General features: G+C 40.6%; 1 protein-coding gene across 1 annotated transcript in view; it reads right to left on the bottom strand.

Moving 5' to 3' along the window:
* Positions 1–432: 432 nt before the first annotated feature.
* hsd17b4 (hydroxysteroid (17-beta) dehydrogenase 4) overlaps positions 433–20,536 on the bottom strand; it is a 46,658-nt gene continuing 26,554 nt past the window's right edge. The window contains exons 12-25 of the mRNA XM_084945875.1: positions 19,323–19,435; positions 11,546–11,658; positions 11,149–11,272; positions 10,131–10,182; positions 8,389–8,460; positions 6,218–6,321; positions 6,040–6,105; positions 5,615–5,684; positions 5,381–5,487; positions 4,252–4,338; positions 4,060–4,146; positions 3,717–3,855; positions 2,009–2,136; positions 433–968 (exon numbers count right to left, since the gene is read on the bottom strand). Coding sequence (XP_084802001.1) covers positions 879–968; positions 2,009–2,136; positions 3,717–3,855; positions 4,060–4,146; positions 4,252–4,338; positions 5,381–5,487; positions 5,615–5,684; positions 6,040–6,105; positions 6,218–6,321; positions 8,389–8,460; positions 10,131–10,182; positions 11,149–11,272; positions 11,546–11,658; positions 19,323–19,435 — 1,352 coding nt within the window. The 3' untranslated portion in view covers positions 433–878. The remainder of the gene's footprint in view (positions 969–2,008; positions 2,137–3,716; positions 3,856–4,059; positions 4,147–4,251; positions 4,339–5,380; positions 5,488–5,614; positions 5,685–6,039; positions 6,106–6,217; positions 6,322–8,388; positions 8,461–10,130; positions 10,183–11,148; positions 11,273–11,545; positions 11,659–19,322; positions 19,436–20,536) is intronic.

The following is a 20,536-nucleotide window of genomic DNA, read 5'->3' as shown; positions in this document are numbered from 1 at the left end:
TTCCCCTCAGTGCCATGGTTGGCAGTTTGGCTAACATGCAAAGAAATGCAGCAGTGTCCCACATTTCCTGCCAGAAAAACTAACAAAACAGGACTGTAGCATAAAAAATGTTTGCTCCAGTGGTCAGTGAGTTCTTATTAACCTACAATAACTGACATTTTTGGACACAACATTGACATTTGGAGTGGCATTTCCAACAGCCTGACAATCTTATAGCTTTCCCCTGCGGGGCCCCTTAGCCAGTGAGTATAGGTACATATACGCGGAGCGTGGGGGGGGGGTGTAGAGCGTTTATGTACTGCTGTTGCCAAAAACACAAAAAACAACAACAACAGTGTTGAGAGTGAATCAGAAAAGCTGCTGGAGGTCTCTCATTCACACTAAACACAGTCAGTAGATACATTAAAGTAAAAAACAAGACATCTTTAGCCATTTAAGTGTTAAATGATGAGGTTTTATTCTCATTTAGTTCTTTTTAATAGAAGAGCAATCGTTTCATTAGACACATTTGAGCACAGTCTTTGTGAAGCAATTACATTTATGAAATGCTTTGGTTATTTTCTACATGATTCATTAGGCACAGGTTAGCAAGGACCGACTGTACCCAGGTGTAAATAACCAGGTGCTCTGAATTACAGTTTCTCCTCATGATGGCTGAGAATAAAGACGTTTGATTAGTGACACTTCAGAATTAATTCTCAGGGTCACTTTGTGTGTTTCCCTCGAGAGGAAAAGTATACACACACACACACACACACACACACACACACACACACACACACACACACACACACACACACACACACACACACACACGGAGAAGGCGAGCTTGTAGGTTGGTCAGTTCTTGAAGTCATTTGATTGGCTGGCTGAGGAGCTCACAGCTTGGCGTAGTCCTTCAGGATAACCTCCAGCTTCTGACTCAGCATGATGTTCCCTCTAACCTTCAGCTTGCCAGAGAAGAAGGCCTAACAAAGAAAACAACAAAGAAACACTTGAGCATTTTTTTCTTCTTCCCAAAGAGCCACAGTCTCTTCTGTTTAGGAGCCGGCTGGCTGTTAATCGTTTTCAAGAACAAAGAGAGAGCAAAATGGGCCAAGACGCCTGCAGCTAACACCAACAAGGTCTCGGACAAAAGGGAATCTGTGGCTACCGGTTCTCTGGCAGCAGAACAATCAAAGAATATTATATTATTCATATCCAAGAGGTCCGGAGCCAAGCGTGCAGCAGAGAAGCGCCTTCACTGGGAAAAACTGAACCACTGCCGACTTGTACCGCTTTCCACAGATAAGATTTAAAAAAAAAAAAAAAATCAATCACATGATGGGGTTATGATGACCCTGCAATGACAGCGGTGTCCCATTCAACCCTGTCGACTAATCTTCCTCCAGCTGCTCCTTTTCATCATGAGGGAGAGTGGAAAAGCACCCCGCCCGCAGGATCTTCAGCACCCAGCCCGATGACACTCTTTGTTAAGAGCGTGCACACGCGCTCCTCAGATCAATATCAGGCACTCCGGGAAGCATATAAATTCTTTACAGTGACGGCCATCGCCAGTGACAGATGGGATGCTACAGACATAACAAGTACTGCCGATTGATTACCCCCGCCGAGAGCTTTCTGATCTGATAGATCATTGCATCCATTATATTTTTAAAAATCTGACATGATGAGATCAGGGAGGTAGTCGTTACAGACTGAAGGGCTCCTCAAAGGCACTTTCCCTTTAATTACAATGTACTAGAAGTGATTTTAACATCCCAAAGAAGACATGATTTAAAATATGAGGCTTTTTTTAAAAAACAAAACCACTTGGTCATAAAAGGATTTCTGCATGTTTTTATAAACTTTATCTAAATATTTACCAGTGTGAGCACAGAAGCTTTAAAGAGCATGAAGCAGGTGAGTCAATGTGCAGAATTTAAAAAAAATAATAAATAAAAACAAGGTCATTCTTCACACAGCAACTAATTAACGTCACGTCAGAGTTTTATTACGACTCAGTCACCTTCTGAGGGTTGAGCTTCCCCTGCACCACCTCCATGAAGTCTTCGTCCGACACAGTCATGGTCACATCCACCTTTCCGCTGTAAGGCCCTTTGTGCAATGACCCGCTGCCGCTCTTCAGATCAATGGCTAAAGGAAAACGGCACAGAAGAAAAAACCTAAATCAAAATCAAAGCTTCAAACTTGACCTGAACGGCTTATTTCACCTTACATCAGAGGTTCTTCTTCAGCCATTAACCAATCTCTTTCTGGTTTTAATGGTCCACTGGACAGCAAAATGTCAGTGAGGGTCAGATTAACCCCTGACCTGTGTCTTAACCTTTGTTTCATGGGTGCGTATGGGAGCCAATCATATGATTTGTTTTGAGAAAAGAAAGGAGGAGGAAGACAGTCGAGCACAAATTTACTATGGGACACTCCAGTGAGCAGCAGCACAATCAATTTTATGCTGACAGGAGGATTGCGGCCTTGTAAATCCATCACAAAAATCACTCCCAACCCTCTCTGGGGAAATTTAAATGTGCGAACTCCGAACCACCCGAGCAACATGAGCAGCAGCCTTTTTTTGTTAGATATGTTTAGCAGACCAATTACAACACAATAAATCCGCCTGGAATATGTGAACCAACTTCCAAAAGTTGCATGTAAAAGGTTCAAATCTTTATTATTTCTTATTCTTTACTCATGTGCTCCCTTAAGAGTTGTCTAGCGCACCATCTCCCCCCATCTCACACCAGCCCTCTGCATGACCTTCTTCACTACATCCATTCATCTTCTGAGGTCTTCCTCTTTTCGTCCTCTCTGGCAGCTCCATATTTACTCCTCTGCACACATCCAAACCATCTCAGCCTTTCATCTCTTACTTTGTCTCTAGCTGTACCTCTGATGCACTCATTTCTAGTCTTCTCCATCCTGCTTACAAAAATGTTAACATCTGCAACTCCGCCTCCTGTCTTTCTGTCAGAGACACTGTGTCCAAACCATACATCATAGCAGGTCTCGCTATCATCTTAGAAACCTTCCCTTTCACTCCTCCAGTCACAAATCACCCCTGATACTTGTCTCCACCCACTCCACTCTCATCTTCACCCCTCTTGTGCACTGTCTGTTGCTTTGCAAGGTTGACCTCAGGTATTTAAACTCTCGCTGTTACACCTTTCCTTACAGACTTTTATTCCTCCACCTCTCCACGCCCTCTTCAATTTCCTTCCGTGTCTCACTACAGATCACAGTGTAATCTGCAAACATACTCCACGGGATGTTTGTAGTATTTATTTATTCCACATATAAGTCAGGACCTTCTAAATACGATACAACCACCGCGCTGCATCAGACCTCCTTTGGTGCAACAGATCCACTGGCAAAGCAATCAGACAGCCCCTAGAAAAGGAATGGTATTGCACAGCTGCATGGTGCCCGGCTGTGAACACACACTTCATTTAAGGATCTGTGCTCGCCATTGTGCAACTGTCATGATGAAGGTCGTTTTGTAGAACACTGGAACTTGACACTATAGTACAATCCCATCCAGCTCTCCTCATGATCTCTCCTCCACTAGACAGAAAGCCTTGAGGCGGCACATGTAGATGTGCCACCCTGGACTACCTGTGCAACCTGATATTAAACTGACTCTATGTTATACTGATGATCAAATGTAGTTACCTGAACTAAAGTTATATTTTTATTCACGAAGCATTCAGTAGACTTACTCCACTGTGCCGCTTTCTTCCCATCTTTCGTTATCTCCCAGCCGAACACAGCGTTCACCTTCTTGACCAGCTCTGAGCCCACGTCTTTGATACGACGGCCGATCTCTGCAAACACCAGCTCACTCTGAAGACCACCTCCCTGCACGAATAAGTAGAAATGACATGAAAAGCTCATATCCATTCTCATTTTCAGGATCCATTATCGTGATATGTCCCAAGTACAAATTCATTTTGTCCAAATTACCTACAGATACGAAAAATGAAAAGACATCAGGTGCTCTAGGACAGAGTTAGGTAAAAGGGACGATTGTTAATTGAATGGAGTATTTTCCGACTGATGTACCTGAGAGAGATTTTCTGGAGATGCTCCTGAGGCTCCGTGCAAATCCACATAGGCTCCTGCCAGCACGACTGCATCGGTCTCCTTCACCTGGATGAGAGAGACTGGAGCTGAAACTTCACTGTAGCATAACATTTACCCATTCATCCCTAAAATCGTTCTGATTGTGTCCAAGCCAAACTTAAAGACACTCACTTTGCACTGGATGTGAACTCTGTTGCCTTCCTTCCACATCTCAGTCTGCAGTGACTGACCCGGCATCACCGGCTTCACAAAGCGAACCTGAGGAGCAAAGACGGGCGGTTAAGGAGAGCAAGGGTGGCGGATCTGACGGATCAGCCTAAGAGATTACTCTGAATCACTCACTCAGCCTTTTGCTTTTTGTCTGTCTGAATTTTGATTGCATTAGAAGTTAAACTGAACTCGTCACGTGCTCAGACCGTGTGCAGATACAGGTTTCTGAGATGGTAGCCATATTAACTCTTCACTTCTCACTCCTTTTTGCACACAAGCTTCCATCACAAAAAAAAAAATATTTCCAAAGCATAAAAGGAATTTCACATCAAACAGCTTAAAGGCCTTGTGACAGAAATCAGGAGATGAAATCGTAAAACAGTGTCAACGGTATTGCAGAGCTAACAAAAAAAAAAGAAGAAAAGAAAAAGTGATTACAGCAGAGCCATGCTGTGATGGAAATAAGGAGGGAGCAATCTGACACAGAATTAGATTATAAAATGTTGTGTTAATGTGAATCAGTCCATTACTGAAGTGTGAGATGTCATGGGAATGAATAAGAGAATATTAAACTATTGTCACGCTGTCGGGTGCAACGGATGACGTTAACCTGGAAAGCAATTTGTCTAAAGAAGCTGACGCAGCTGCACAAGTGGCCAAAATTAAACGCTGTCTAACATCTCAGTAAAGTTTCCGACCATGAAGATGATACTTTATGGCAGAATATTAATTTTGCAGGTCTACTTTTGCATTTTTATTGAGGTTATTCTGTCGCCGGAATATTAAACTTCAATCTCAATCAAAGATAATCGAAATCAAATGATTTTTTCCTTCGTCTAAAGAAAGCCTCTCTGCGCACAGCCTGAATGACAGGTTCAGATGATACCTGTCAGTAATTGCCTGTTAGAGAAAACCATCTAGAGAGAGGGTGGACCAGAGTAACGATCCACTCATCAGCTCTTTTCACCCTCAAAATCAAAGAGGAACCACTGACGTAAGACATTCTCTGAAATCACGAAAGCGGTCCTTGCATGAACTCGAAAGCCTCATTCGCAGGATCACACAGTTTAAAATCACAGGTTACGCTCACCTTGATGGCCTTGAACCTGGAGGAGTCGTTGTCGGCGAACTGCTTGAGGACGTGTCTCGCAGCGAAGCCGAACGAACACAGGCCATGCAGGATGGGAGCTTTGAAGCCTGACCAGAGAGCACGTCAAGTACAGCACGTCACGTTTAAATAAGACCAAAACGCATTCAAAATACCAGACAAAGATTTAGTCCTAAGCAAAATTTAAAAAAAAACCCCAACATGTTAGACTCTAACCTCCCATAGCAGCAAAGCTGGGGTCTATATGAAGAGGGTTCCAGTCTCCACTCAGGCGATACAAGGCAGCCTGTGACCACAGGGGAAACAGAAATTGTTTAGATCTATATCTAATTCATAAACCCCTGAACTTCTCATGCACAGATCTGGGATGAAATTAAATTATCATGAAGGCAATGGAAGAGATACCTAAAATAGGAATATCTTTGAAGTAATACAGTCACAGTCCTTTAAATTGCTTAAGGGATTTAGTTTTAAATTCCTCTTCTTTTTTTCCCTGCATCACACAGTCAGCACACACCCCTCCCCAAACACTTCTGCCTCTCTGAAAAACTTCACGTTTATTTCAGACCCATACTATATCACCCATATATTATAAACGCAGCTAATTTATTGTGCGGCAAAACCCACACAGACTCACTCACTTGGTCTCTTGTGGTCGAATCAATCACAACAGCATCTGGTGAGCGTTTAGGAGGAGGAACAGGAGGCTGGAGGCAGTACAAAACAAACACTTGACATGAGATAACATTTTTTATTATTTTTTTTTACATTTTCTTATACTGTCCCTTTAGTAAAACAGCTTGTATACAGAAAACTTACTTTGGCTTTCTCAGAGCTTCTCTTTCCTCCGAAGCCTCCAGCGCCGACAACAAACACTGAAAACTGGTTGTAGCACACCAGCTCGTTGCCACTATAGGTATTCACTGCAGGAAGCACAATTTCTTGCAGTTAATGACAAATATCAGAGCCAGAGAGAGCATTCATGTCCTTTTACTTAAGGGAAAGCAAATCCACAATGATCTACTATTACTACACTTTATGTTAAAGCCCTACATGTGAAATTTTACTTGTGCAATGAATTGCGCACAAAAAAATAAAATACAACCTTTTATTATTTTCTAACTCAGTAGTTTCAGTCTTTTCCTCTGCATACAAACACACACACCTTAAGATTCTCCAAATCCATAAACTATATTGCATACTGTAGATACCTTACAATTAGAAATATTGTTCTTCTTAACTATTTTCACAGTCTCTCACAGCAGAGAACCACTCCCAGCCCCTACTGTAAAACTCTATGATGCTCCTTTGTCACTAATCATGTAAATAATTGAGGTATTTAGACCTGAGATACAAACTTTTTTTGGACTGTGTTACATACATTTGAGACATTCATTAATTACACCTTGCTAGAACCAGGTTGGACATTTTTGCCTTCAAAACTGTCTCAATTCTTTGTGGTGTGGATTCAAACATGTGCTGGAAATAATTACATATAGGTCATATAATAGTATCGCAAGGTGCTGCACATCCAAGAGCTGAATCTCCAGCTCCACCACATGCCTAAGACTGTGGAGGTCATGAAATTATTGACATGTTCAAGAAATCAGTTTTAGATGATGTGAGCTTTGCTGCATTATCCTGCTGGAAGCAGACATCAGGAGATGACTACACTCTGGTTATAAAAAGATGGACATGCTCATCAACAATCCTCAGGTAGGCCAAGTCATTTAAATTTTGCCCAGTTGTTGCTAAGTGTGACAAGAAAACATCCCCACACCATTATACTACCACCAGCCTGAACTGATGATACACCCTAGATTGGATTCATGCTTTTATGTTGTTTACACCAAATTCTGATCCAACAGTCTGAATGTGGCTAAAGAAATCGACACTCAGACCAGGAAACCTTTTGCTGGTCAATTTTGGTGAACCTGTGCAAGCCTCAGGTTCCTGCTCTTTGCCAGAGTGACACTGCATTCAGAGATGCTTTTCCGCATACCTCCGATTTTAACAAATGGTTCTTTGTGTTAACGTTTCTCTTCCATCAGCTTGAAGCAGTCTGGCCATCATCTGACATCAGCAAGACACTTTTGTCCAGATAACTGACACTCCCTGCATAGTTTATCTTGTGAGATGTGTTAAAAAAAAAACCAAAAAAAAAAAAACCAGCAGATCAATAGATCTGAATGTTCAACTAACGTCCAGCAAAACAGTCCCGGAAGACTTTTTATGTTTTGAAGTGAGATGTCTTTGAGATTCAGAAAGCTAAACCCATCCTTGTGCACTACACGATTTCTACGCAGTGAGAAACTTATTAAAACATTTAAACAAACATCCCTAGTGTGGCAAAGACACTGAACGACGGTGAATTCAACACACTTACACATATTGTTACCTGAAACAATAAACAGACAGGGGTAAAAACAAACCTGCCAGACACAAGCCAGAGCAGGAGGAAGCGCACGAATAACCGCATGGAAGCCGAATGAAGAGGAACAATTAGCAGCTATCAGAAGGAATCAAATCCTCTTCATAGTCGACACGCTGCCTGATTTATTTAATTAAGTCAATTCAAAACATAACAGGCACAGAGACAAACAAAGCTGTTTGTATGAGACGTGACTGTGACAGGCCATCTTACTGAAATGACTTTATCCTAACAGAAGCTGACTGGTTTTGTGTGCATGAAGACGTTTCTGTGAAGACTCCAGGGAACCTTGTGTCCCATGCTATTTGTTTTAAGTTGGATTAATTATAAATCAGAGTTGCTCTAACATCCTCCATCTCTATGGACTTGTCCAACAAAAATAAGAGCCGCTCTCAGTCCCTGCAGACACAGACTGTAAATTAACTCGTGTTAATTCAGCCTTAGAGGCAACTCTCAGGAAGAAACACATTAAAGTGGTAAAAACAAATGAATATGGAATAAATACTGTATATGATATCACGTGCTTGGCCTATATGGCAAAATAAAAAAGAAACCTTACCATCCAGGAGGATGACGGCTCCAGATCCTTTATCCAACACGTCTGCTATCGTGGCCTCAGAGGTGAGTTTACCTGAAAATGCATTTTATTTTTTTTATTTATTTAATCCAAGCCCTGCAAACTATTACCTCACTAGTTTTAAGTCAAAGTATCTGACATAAGGTCAATTAATACTTTGTAAACATACAAACTATTTCCCCAAGTCCTCTAAAAGCCTTGAGACAAATCTCTAAACCTCTCTGTAGCATGTGCTGGATCCTCAATTCTCCAATTACAGATTAGTCAGTCAGAAAGTTAATCTGCAGTAGGTTAATTACTAAAGTCAATTTTCAAGCAAAAACACCAAGACTCACAAGGGTGTGCTACTTCTCCTTGCCTTAAATAATGGATAACTAAATAGAGTTTTGGGTGTTACAACACTGATCAAACCAGAAAAAACACCATCTGGTTTCAAATAAATATTTTTAATGATCACTTTGTACAAAGCAAGGACATGTCGGCTACTGTGAGAAACTCTGAGGCATTCATCTTTAAGAAAAACAAAAACCGTTCTCTGTAATGGTAACGCATGAGGCAGAGCTGGGCTCCTCACAATCCTATTAGTCCTATTATAGGACACGTGCAAAATGTATCAATGCTTTTGAGGTAACCTCGGTCATATGAGAGTTTAGATTTCTAGACGCATTATAAAAAAAATGAGACTGAAAATACCCATCCATGTAAATACACCTAAACTTGTCCCTTTGCTGTATGTAATGTGTTATCCACTGCAGTGTGATTTAGGCTAAAGTGACACAGAAAGGCTCTAAAAGTGCTTTTAATGAACAGAAATGTTTAAACGCTAAAAGAAATAAATGTTTGGAGTCGATATTCAATTCTAAATCACAACAACAGCCGGCTGCTCCCTCATTTTTCACAGTGGCTGGATCCACATGTTTTATTTGGCACCGATTTTATGCTGGATGCTGATGCAACACTCCTTTTTATCAGGCTTGAGACTGGCAGTGGGAGTACACTAGCTTCTGAGCCCCCAAGGCTGGCTGTGTTTCCTCCCAGTCTAAAACCAGGGATCTTGCTTGTGAAAAGCAAATGTGTCAACCAGTATACCATGGAGCCACAAGAAAGCGCTCTATAAAATATTTTAATTATAATCTCAGTAAGTTAATTTTTTCAGTCTTTTATGGATTCAGTGGGCAGATTGACACGTTTTGTTTTCACGTTTCATGAAGTTTTTAACCAAACTTTGTAGATTCCATGTCTGGACAACCTTGAGCTTTTCTTGTGTTTTTTTACATCACACAAACATTTGCAGGCATGGCCAAAATAACTGAATCTAATAATATTTTGTAATGAGACTGTAACAACTGTAAAAGCTACAGAATGGACACATCTGGCCTACGGCAAAATGCCTCACATGATCAGAAATGCCAAGTTATAAAAAAACAAAAACAACAACCGTACACAACTTTCACGCTCTGTCTCTTATGCGCTTTCAGCTACAAACATGCTCCCAACCCTCGGCAGGTCAAAGCTCCACGCCGCTGCCAGCTTCGAGAGCTGCAAGCCAGCTGCAAGGACAGAGAGCCCGCCATCGCAGCTGTGAGCAAGTCCTGCAAGAAGGCAGCAGCGGCAGCTGCCAGAGTCAGCAGCTGTAAACAAGCTGCTGCTTCTCCCAGAATTTCTCCAGCAATTTAAAAAAAAAAAAAAAAATGCTTTCTGCAGAATTATCAGAGGGAAGATACCTGAAGTTGGCAGAGGTTTGTAAAGCTCCAAGTACTGCTCTCCATGCAACACCTAGAAAACAAACAAAAAGAAAAATGAATATAGCAGTTGCGACATATAATTATAAAAGTCATAAAGCCTCAGATACTGTTTTAAGCAAGACTTTGTAAAGTGTTATAACAGGGGTGCTTTTTCCCCCTCTCTTTAATGCCAGCTTGTGCTTCCTCGTATTTCCTCTCCTCCCAATACTCAGAAACTGTCACTCCCCCGCCCCCTCTCTCTGCCATGATCTTTTAAATCCATGAACTTGCCTTGAGGAAACTAGAGAGGAAGCTTCTGGAGGAACTAAGAGCTTTTATAATCAAGTGGCGTGATGCATAAACTCCTCACCTCCGTGTGACAGGTGATTCTTACAGCGCTTACTTTGTAGTGTTTGTGCATATGGATCAACAGATAATAAAACAGAACACAGTCAGACGGCGAGATGCAAACAATGTGCCATCACCCCGGGTGTGACAACACATTTGAATATATGGGATAACTTAACGCTAATGTGTTGAAGCGTCTCACAAAGTTTGTTTTTAAAACATACACACATTTGTCGACAGCTATGTGGTGCGTTATTGTGCAAACAATGCAAAGAAAGAACAAACGCCAGTGAGTGGTGCTGCTAATAGGACGAAGATGATAAATCATCATCTCCATTAACAAAGTTAGGAATCTAAATATATAAAAGGCCAGGTGATTAAGCTGTTTGGCGCATCACAACTAACTGACATCGCTTAAGACTGATGTTGAGGTGTTAAGCATTTCTCATTCGGCAGCTCTGGCTTATCCGTCCTTGTATCGCTCCCTCACATTCTTGCTGCAAAGATGCGACAAAGAGATGCAAGCGTAACCGCCGATGGGATGCATTAGCATAATTAAAAGCATCCCGTACGATACGAACATGTACGTACAACAAAAACAAAAGTCAAACTCAGCTGCACACAAGGACAAATACAGACACAGCAGACATCAACATGCACGTTTTCTAACCTGGGTAAAATCTATGTTGAGTCCAGGGACTGAGCTCAGACCACCACCCATCATAGCTGCCTGGGAGGGAATGACCCCGAAGGTGGGGAGGCAGCTGAAGTCCGGATGGCCTTCATACAGGAACCTACATTAAAATGCAAGTGTTAGTGCTCAGTGAAACAGCATACCTCTGTAGGAATAGGTTGCTGACAGATAAAAATAACAGCACAGATGGCTGCACAGGCGTTTCAGCGTGGATGGAATCCAGCGCATTTCCCCCCCCCTCCATGCAGGTCAAGGTAACAGTAATGATTGAAGCCATGATTAGCATTATTTTCTGTCTAATTTCATGTAATTTGCCTTTTTACAACTACTGAGGAAACTACAGTCAATAACACAAACACATGCAGAATCACACCTCAGATGGTCTGGGTCCTTGGTGGACATGCCGACACCCAGCGCATACAGGATACACTGGGTATGGTTGAAGCTGAAAGTGGTTGGAGGAAGTTTTTGTCCCACTGCTTTAGTCTGAGAAGAGAAAGAAGAGAAAACAGAAAGGGTCAGTACACTATGTAATGGAACTACAGACACACCAAGAGAAAAGGCATTTCTAAATGGCTACATGTATTTTTTAGGACACTGAAATTAACACGATCATTTAAGAAAACACTGAGGAGCAGATGAAATGCCGGCTTATGAGAAGATCTGTTGCTTCGCTTCAGGTGCCGGTGATAAATCTTTAAATGCACCCCTCCCTCTTTCAAAAATTTATTCAATTAGGCTGCAGACATCCAGTGTAAACAAGTGAGTGCATATCTTCCAAAGTTAGAAGTAAATTTGTTAGAAAGACTCTTTTTGTTAATCACCCTCCGCTGTTGTTAAGCAGTGAGTCGCTGTCTAGAGTAACACAAAGAAATTTTACAGTTAATCGTTACTATGGATCGTTTCCTCTTCGCTCATCTGACTCTGACTTGATTAGATTTAATCACCCATCACATTACAAGCGCATAAAAGAGTTTATCATCAGGTCTGAAAAAGAGGTGTCCACACCAAAGCCTGATTGCCGTCTTAAAAGATTTTGCTGAACTTATTCTTTAATATACAAGAACCACGTAGAAAACAAAAGTATGCAGAACAGCTAATAAAATATTATAAAAGGAGACCGCATCAGAAGATATAAAAAGATTCTCCCCAGATGATCACATATTTGATTTGGCTGTGATCTGTGAGGGAGGTTTGAGGACTCGTGGGACCTCAGAGTTGAAAGGAATCAGCAGTTCAGAAATGTACTCCTGTGTCGCACCAGGCAGAGCTTTGTGAGCGATCAGCACAATCAGTCCAAAACAATCCCGGTCTTGAACGGTGGCCAGCGCAGGGAGGCCAGAAATTGAGCCATGTTAAATTTGTGCTTGCACTTCTCTTAACGAGCAGCCGGAAAATGAACTGAAACTCCTGAACACGCCATCGCAGTAATCGAGTGTTAATGACATAGTCACAAATGTCTTTTAAAGGCCTCAGCGGTATTGTAAATATTTTAAAGCCCTCGTTAATCCCTGGCTGAGGTTGGTAGGAGGTTGTTACTGGTAGAAGTTTTATGAATATAGCATATCTGAATAATTTTCTGCGGCCTGACTGAAACTCATCATGAAACCACCAAAAGAAGAAATCTCTTTTGAAAGGATGGTGCAAAAAATAAATAATTTTTTCAGAATTTTAAGGCCTTGATAAAACTGCCATTTCTCAATCCCAGGAACTGATGTCTGATTAAATAAATATTTTATTTGTCAGCATAATATTGTCAAATTTAAATATGCTTTAGTGCATCCTATAAACTCGAAACTGCTTAAAAAATGTATTTTTAACTGAAGGATAAAACATATTCCAGGAAAAGCATGAAGGTCCTCTGGGTTCTCAGAAGCAGCTTTCTGTGTAATATGAATGTTGTTTATCATTGTACTGAAGCACTAGTACGCGACACATAAGAGCACAAACTGTATTAAGTGTCTGACTCAAACAGAGCAGGAAAGGGGGTGAAACGGTCCCGCCGACTCCTTCATGTTAGCGAGTATTATTAAGACATACAAGAAATCCAGTTAAAGCGCACTATAAATATACATCTCTGGCAACATTACAGTCACAGCAGTACTGCAGTTACTCATTTGTCATGTTTACAGCCACTGCGCTGTAAATAAGACAGCTATTGTTCAAAACAATATTGCTTGGCAGAATGGTGCAATTCACACTCTGCATAATATCACCTCTCAGCTGATCGAAAGACATCATAAAACCTGGCCTCTGGAGAGCCGTTTTTAATTAAAACTGCATTTAAATGCAGATGTGGGGAATTGTGTGTTTTCAGACCAATTCCAGCTTCCCAGTACTTGGGAATATTATTAGTGCCTGCTCTCCTGCATGCACACGGCGAGATTAAAGCTGCAGTTGAGGAGCGGGGATAAAAAGCAGTAGTGGCTTGTGTAGGAGTAAGTCAAGTTAGTCAGTTACTTGAGTGAGATGATATGGGAGAGGGAAAAAAAAAAGGTTTAAAGCAAAAGGACAGCTTTGTTATCCGGTCTCTCTCCACTCATTTACTGTCTGCTCCACACTGCAGATCTATGTTTTTGTTTCTCTTCTTTCCATCTATTATTCAGTGTACAAATATGTAACTTCAAATTAAGCTTGCTGATATTTTGCCACTTTTTCCTCATATATTAATTATTGCTTTTCCAATGAAGAGTCAGACTGGTGATAAAATTTTAATTGTTACTCAGTTAGTTGATCAAAACACATATATACACACACACACACACACACACACACACACACAGTACTCTGTTAATTCTGTTTGATAAATCCATAACAACTGTTTCACCTCCACCTGAAACTGATGCACATTTTAAGTCATGATTGAGATTTTTGCATTTGTCCTATTGTTTTTTCAGATATTTTTGTTAGTCATGCAAAACCATGTTGCTAAATATATCAATATAACACTAAACTTACACGAATAATAAAGCGCACTTTATGGGCATTTTTATAATACTTGTACTCCTTATATTAAAACTATTGTTGCCAATTTCTGATAAAGTACACCAACCTAAAACTAAAGGAGTACTTGCAGTTGCTTCATTATTCCCCAAGCAGTTATCAGCAGATGGATCCACATATTTGGGTTGGCATAGACTTTTCACTCTTCCTGGCACAATCCTCACATTTATCCCAGATTGGGACCGGCACTAGGAGTTCACTACCTTGTGACAGTTTTTTTTTTTCTTCCCTACACTTAGCTTTTTATGTATTAAAGGAGGAGGAGGATAATGTGATCATCCCAAGCACACAACTGCTGTTGTCTCAAGACGAGAGGATTTAAAACAAGAGTATGAATGTAACTAAGACTGAATGGAAGCCATGAAATATGAATATATGAAATACCTTGATATCCACCTTGCATGTGGAGAGAGGTCAATACAATACCAAGAAAGTCACATGTGTGTCTTGGGTGACACATGCACCCAGCAATCATTAAAATTCCTACAATAACTCTGGCGGTCAACCAGAATTCATATACCCTTAGTTACAGTTTTAACTCTTGTTTCATTCCATTGTTCCTGACTGCAAGAGACGGCATGAAATACCTGGATGACGCATACCCACAAAGTCAGAGGGGATCTCCACTCACCACAAGCTCAGACTGCAGGGAAAAGGGGTGGGGGTGGGGGGCAGCCATATTACCCCTGTAGAAGCAGGCAAAGAAGGAAGCCCAACCAACAGCGGCACAGAATTTGGAAACCTCAAAGTCTTTAAGCTCCTGAAGTGGTATCAACAACCGAGTGTGAAAGGAGTTCCCTTCCTGTGCCCATAACGGACAAAGAATGCATCCGTTATAGAACTCAGCACTCGTGCCAATCTACAGTCTTACAGCCTGAAAAGGGTAAAGTTGACATTAGAACACAGGTCCTCTGCCCCCTCTCTGAGTGCCAAAGGCAGACAAAATAATAGGTATGACAGGTGGACAGCATTCTGGAAAGAAAAGAAGTGATGAGCAACAAAGCAATCCCACGCCCATTAGGATGACAACACAAACAGTCCATGGCAGCAGACAGGACATGAAGTTCAGTTACATGCTTTGTTGATGCAACAGTGAGAAGAAAGGCAGTCTTACCAGATAACCATCTCTGGTAACTCCCCTCGAGGGGTTCAAAGGATGGAGAAGACGGAGCTTCCAGAACAATTGTGTTTTCCATGAAGGAAGTGACAGCATGTTGTGGCCAAAGGCAAAGAGCACCATTCAGAAAATGACCCACCAGAGGATGACACCCAACATAACAATTATCCACCACAACATGATGGGCTGAGACAGGCGCGACATACACTTGGATAGTTAAGACTGAGAGCCGGTGGTTCAGTAACATTTGGAAATACAAGCTTAAAGCACTGCTAAGGGACCACATGTTGATCTTTACATCAGCTGGAAATGAGCTTTCACCTATTGGTAATACAATACCCTAACTGATGATGCCCAATTATTTAATATGGTCTGGGCCCGGGTTTCCTCACAAGAACTCAAAGGTTTGCCCAGCCCTTCAGTGACCATACATATAGATGAAGGAGATCTGAGTGTGGAAGAAAAAACACACCCCTGCAGCTGAGATAGGACATCAAAACTCAGTGGGATCACTGGGAACCAAACCCTCCCTGGTCATTATGTATATCTCTATCCTGTGAAGTGCATGAGCAAAGGAAGCAAGAGAAGACATACAGCAGGCAATCTGGCCAGGGGTGTGCCAGTGTGTGCTCTGGTAGCCTAGTTGGTTTTAAGGGAGAGAAGAACAGTACATTGCTTTAGAAATGTTGAGACACCAAACAGGTTGACTGTCACACCGCCATATATCCTTTCACTGGGACAGGGCTTCTAGCAGCACGCCTGCAGCCTCATTGTGCACGCCTGTTAAAAAGCCAGATACCTCATCAGGTTGCTTGCACCACTCAGCTCACATATGTAATTTTGACGGCATTACGTCTTCATCCCTGTGCATGTGTGCGATGGATATCCAGTTATTTCATACAGTCTCTTGCAGTCAGACAGAATGAAACAGAACAGGGCTGCACTATGGCCTAATATAAGATAACTAAAGACTATTGAGTTTTGAATAAGGCCAACCTACTTTAGTAAAAAGTGCAAGAACAAAAATATATGGCTCACACAAACATAATAAATACATTTCAATATAATCGAGTTCTATTTCTGTCTGCTTTATGGAAGCGTTAGAAAGATTAACCTTGAAACCTGGAGTTTGAATTGCATTATGAAAAAAAAAGGTGCTTTCTTCTCTTTTTCACCCCATTTAGAAAACAACAGAAACACGTCTCTGTATAAATCAAGATATTTCAATGACACTACCATAATTACTACTGTCCAATGAACATGGCACTAAACTAGAATAAAAACCTCTATATTTTAACCTTGCTATGCCTCTGGTATATTGCTTTGCCTACATAAATGTTACAGCAAATAATATTTTGGGCTATCAGACCTGTATACAGATTGAGCTCCATGGCATGCCAGCAATACAGAAGCAGCACAGCTGATAACTTAAGCAGTGTGTGTACCTCTTAGCATGACAAGGACAAAGGCACAAATGCAACTAGCAGAGCATGTGCGGGCAGAACTACACATAGACACACACAGACACACACACAAATGTCAGCCGAGGACACGATTGTGATGTTTGCCTTGAGGCTACAGTGTGACTCTGTTCCAAATCTCCTAACCAGCGAGCCACAAAAGCTCAGAGAGCCACAGCAGAGAGGACAGTGATACACAAGAGTGAGTATACCTCATTTCACATTTAGGCACTGAATCATGATATTATTGAACCTGGCTAGTAAGTGCTGTTAATGACTCACAGGATTTAAAAGAACAGTTTGCAAAAAAAGGTAATTTTGAGAAGGCAAATCAATAAAACACCAAGAAACAAAATGTGCAACCATAAGATACAGCAGAAGAAAAAATTATTTAGCCAAGGCAGCTAGTAATACTGACATTATCTTTGACTTGTACAATTTATTGTCGTTAGAGCCTACAACTGGGTGAAAGTATGGATATACACTAGACAGGCCTGTTGCAGGCCTATTTATCTTATTTCATACTTGTGCATGAAAGTTTTGTTGTTGTTGCTTAACATAGTTTTGAAATCTTGTTTTTTATAAAATATTTTATGTGTAAAATGAGAAAAATCAAACAAAATCTGATTCTAAAATATACAAACATTCCACAAGTGCTCATATTTCTTTATTGTTTTTAGACATTTGATTCCATTATACAAATGTTTCACTGTCAGCTTTTTTTTTTTTTTTAATTTCTACATGAATCCATTGTGGCCATTTACTGAAAACCCCAAATATTGTCCAGAAATGTATAGGCATGCATTTGATGTACACTGTAACCACTGAACCATTAAAACACCCTCACTGTGCATAATCTGGCACCTAATATTCCAATTAGGAATTCCACTATTCCATGAATAGTGGAATTGTAAAGCGCTTTGAGGGATGAAGACGTAATGCCGTCAAAATTACATATGTGAGCTGAGTGGTGCAAGCAACCTGATGAGGTATCTGGCTTTTTAACAGGGCAACACAATTCAAAATAAGTTTATAAATATTTGTGCAAAAAGAGAATTCGGTTTGAGTAGCATTTTGGACATCTGTTGGGCAGTTTAACTACTGCATACTACACGCAGCTCAATGCAAGCTCAATTTGGCCATTTGTGTGGAGAACCATGTTGGGATGCAGCACTACTTGCAGCTTGATGTTTTATTTAGGAACTCAGCCGTGTTTGAGCTGTAACAAGTTCCCTTTTCTGAGCTTCAGTAACAGGAAACACAGTAAAGTAAAGGAGAACATATCCAGGGATTCATCGCTGCTCTGTGGTGCTCCAACAGCTTAGGTACTTTACATTTTAAAAGCTAGTTTGAGCAGGCCCTTGTCTGGTACCATCCAATATTTACAGGTGATATCCAAGTACATATGCATGTCATAGGAGCAGTTTCTGAGTGGTTTATTATTGTTCCCAACTAAATTTAATGTGTTGACATTAGAAAGTCATGATTTGCCATATTTGAAACACTGTTTACAGCTGCATGTGTCATTATGACCCAGCTATATCAGAGAGTAGAACAGTCTCAGTAGGAAGAATGATAGAAATTAAATGAAGAAGACAAAACAGATGACTGAGTAACACCGATGGCAATAAGGTTAAGAACTGCAGAAGCCAGGAAACAGTGGAAGACTTTAAAAAAAATCTTGTATGTCTGGTTTTTTACATCATAAAAAAGGAAAGCATGAATGAATATGGGTTTCTTTATTCATGTTTCCTAAATGCATCCCAGATGCATTAGATAATAAAGTCCTGATGTTTTTTAATTAACCCTCTCAGGCTCAAATTAAACTTTTTGTTGCTAATGCACAACCAAGTCCTGCAGTGGTACTTCTGAGTAAAAAAAAAAAACCTCATAAAATATGTATGTGGGGTAATCAGGTTGTTAGTTTTTAACTGTTGCAAATCGACAACGCCTGCCTTGAGAGGGTTATAAGCTATGTCTACAGTTATCTAAACTGTTCCAGATATATCTCCTGAAGTTACAATACTAACCAGCTAGCTCAAATGCTATAATGCTACTCTGTACCTGAAGATGCAACTGTTCCACACCCTGATCCCTTTCAGGCATTGATACCATGTCATGGACAAATTGCTACTATACGAGTATGAAAGTCCTTCGATTTATAGTCAGATGCTAGGGTAGATGCCCTAGATGCTAGGGCAAAGCCTTCAAAACATCAATCCACAAATCAGTTAGACCTGTCACAGTAGCTACTTCCACTTTTACTAACATACACTGGCTCTGTATTAAACACATGCAGTGATCCCCTCCAGACAAAGCCATGCGTTTTGCAAACCATTTAATAAACAGCTGCTCTGAGTTTTTGTTTACGTCTGACTGATATCTGACATCCACCTTTGATGTTTCTCATGTTCCACATTTCATATAAAGCACAGCAGCCAAGAGACAGCAGTTAGGACTCTTGTAAATACAGATTTTAAACTAAACTTTATGATTTAGTTTTATATCAACATTGAACTAAAGAAGAAAAAAAAAAGCAAGAAAACACATTAACAGATTATTTTACTTACAGGATCAATCCCTGATCCCAAGCCTGCAGAGGCTGCAGCTGCTGCTGGATTCACACCAACATCACCCTGCGATTCCACTTGAGACAGCACACTCACCATTGACTGCAGAGACTCTAAATAAATGTAAGAGCGATACATGGTGTTAGCCAACCAAGATAATCATGTTACTTCTCAGCAAGATGAATTTATTCCTCAGCAATAGTCAAAGAGTTTTGTTTTCATTTGGAAATAAACACAGCATGAGTGAAGTGTTGAAACTGGCTCTCTTATACGAGTAGAAATCAACAATTGCTACAGAAGAGGAAACTACCCGTCTTAAAGGAAAACCAATGACATCTGTAAAACAACTGTGTGAGGTTTGTTTTATCTATGCGAACAATAACTTACACAGATTGTTTTTATTGTGCCACTAATTTAGATGCTGCACTTAGCTTAATATATTGTAAAGGCATGACAATAATAATTAGTCTTCTCGTGTAGCTCTTGGTGATATAACGAATAAGCATCAACATAATCATCTGCTAAATGTCAAATGTTTCATTAAGCATATTGTGTAGAGTGGGGTGTGGTTTTTACAACTCGACTAATGAAGGAGAGTAGTTCAGGGAGCCGTTTTATATAGCAGCATGCTGGGACCTGGACACACACACACACACACACACACACACACACACACACACACACACACACACACACACCCCAAGCTGTGCAGCAAGTCTAAGAAGTATCTTGAGTGTGTTTCACCATGCCGGGCAGTCTCCAGCCGAGTATACAGTTTGCATGCATGTGTTGCAAACAGAAGAAAGACTGTTGCCTCCCCCCAATTCCTTCTGCACCGCTTGTTTTTTCCCCTCCCCCCCTCCCCATCATGCTGGATTTGACCAAATACTCCTCATCTAGGTACTGCATGCCATTTCACATGTATTACATATTAGAATTTGCTCCACATAAATTATATATAGTTTGTGTATACAGCCAAATATAATTATGTTTTTTAAACCAAATAGTTATAAACAAATTGCATCTATTCAAGTTTCACTAATTCAATATAAGACAAACCATTAACAGAAAAAAAATCTGTATTGCAGAAACTAAACGGTTGAACTGTAATCAATGTTAAATAACGACCAATGAAAATATGGGTGTTTTCAATCTAAAATCATGATAACAGCTCCTTAGAGATGCAAAATTTGTTCAAAAAAGAGAGAAAAATG

This window comes from Perissodus microlepis, chromosome 12 (genome assembly GCF_051167445.1).
Source record: "Perissodus microlepis isolate ML-2025 ecotype Zambia chromosome 12, ASM5116744v1, whole genome shotgun sequence".
Taxonomy (NCBI): Eukaryota; Metazoa; Chordata; class Actinopteri; order Cichliformes; family Cichlidae; genus Perissodus; species Perissodus microlepis.
Note: the sequence above shows the minus strand (reverse complement) of the source record. Positions and strands in the feature narration are given on the sequence as shown.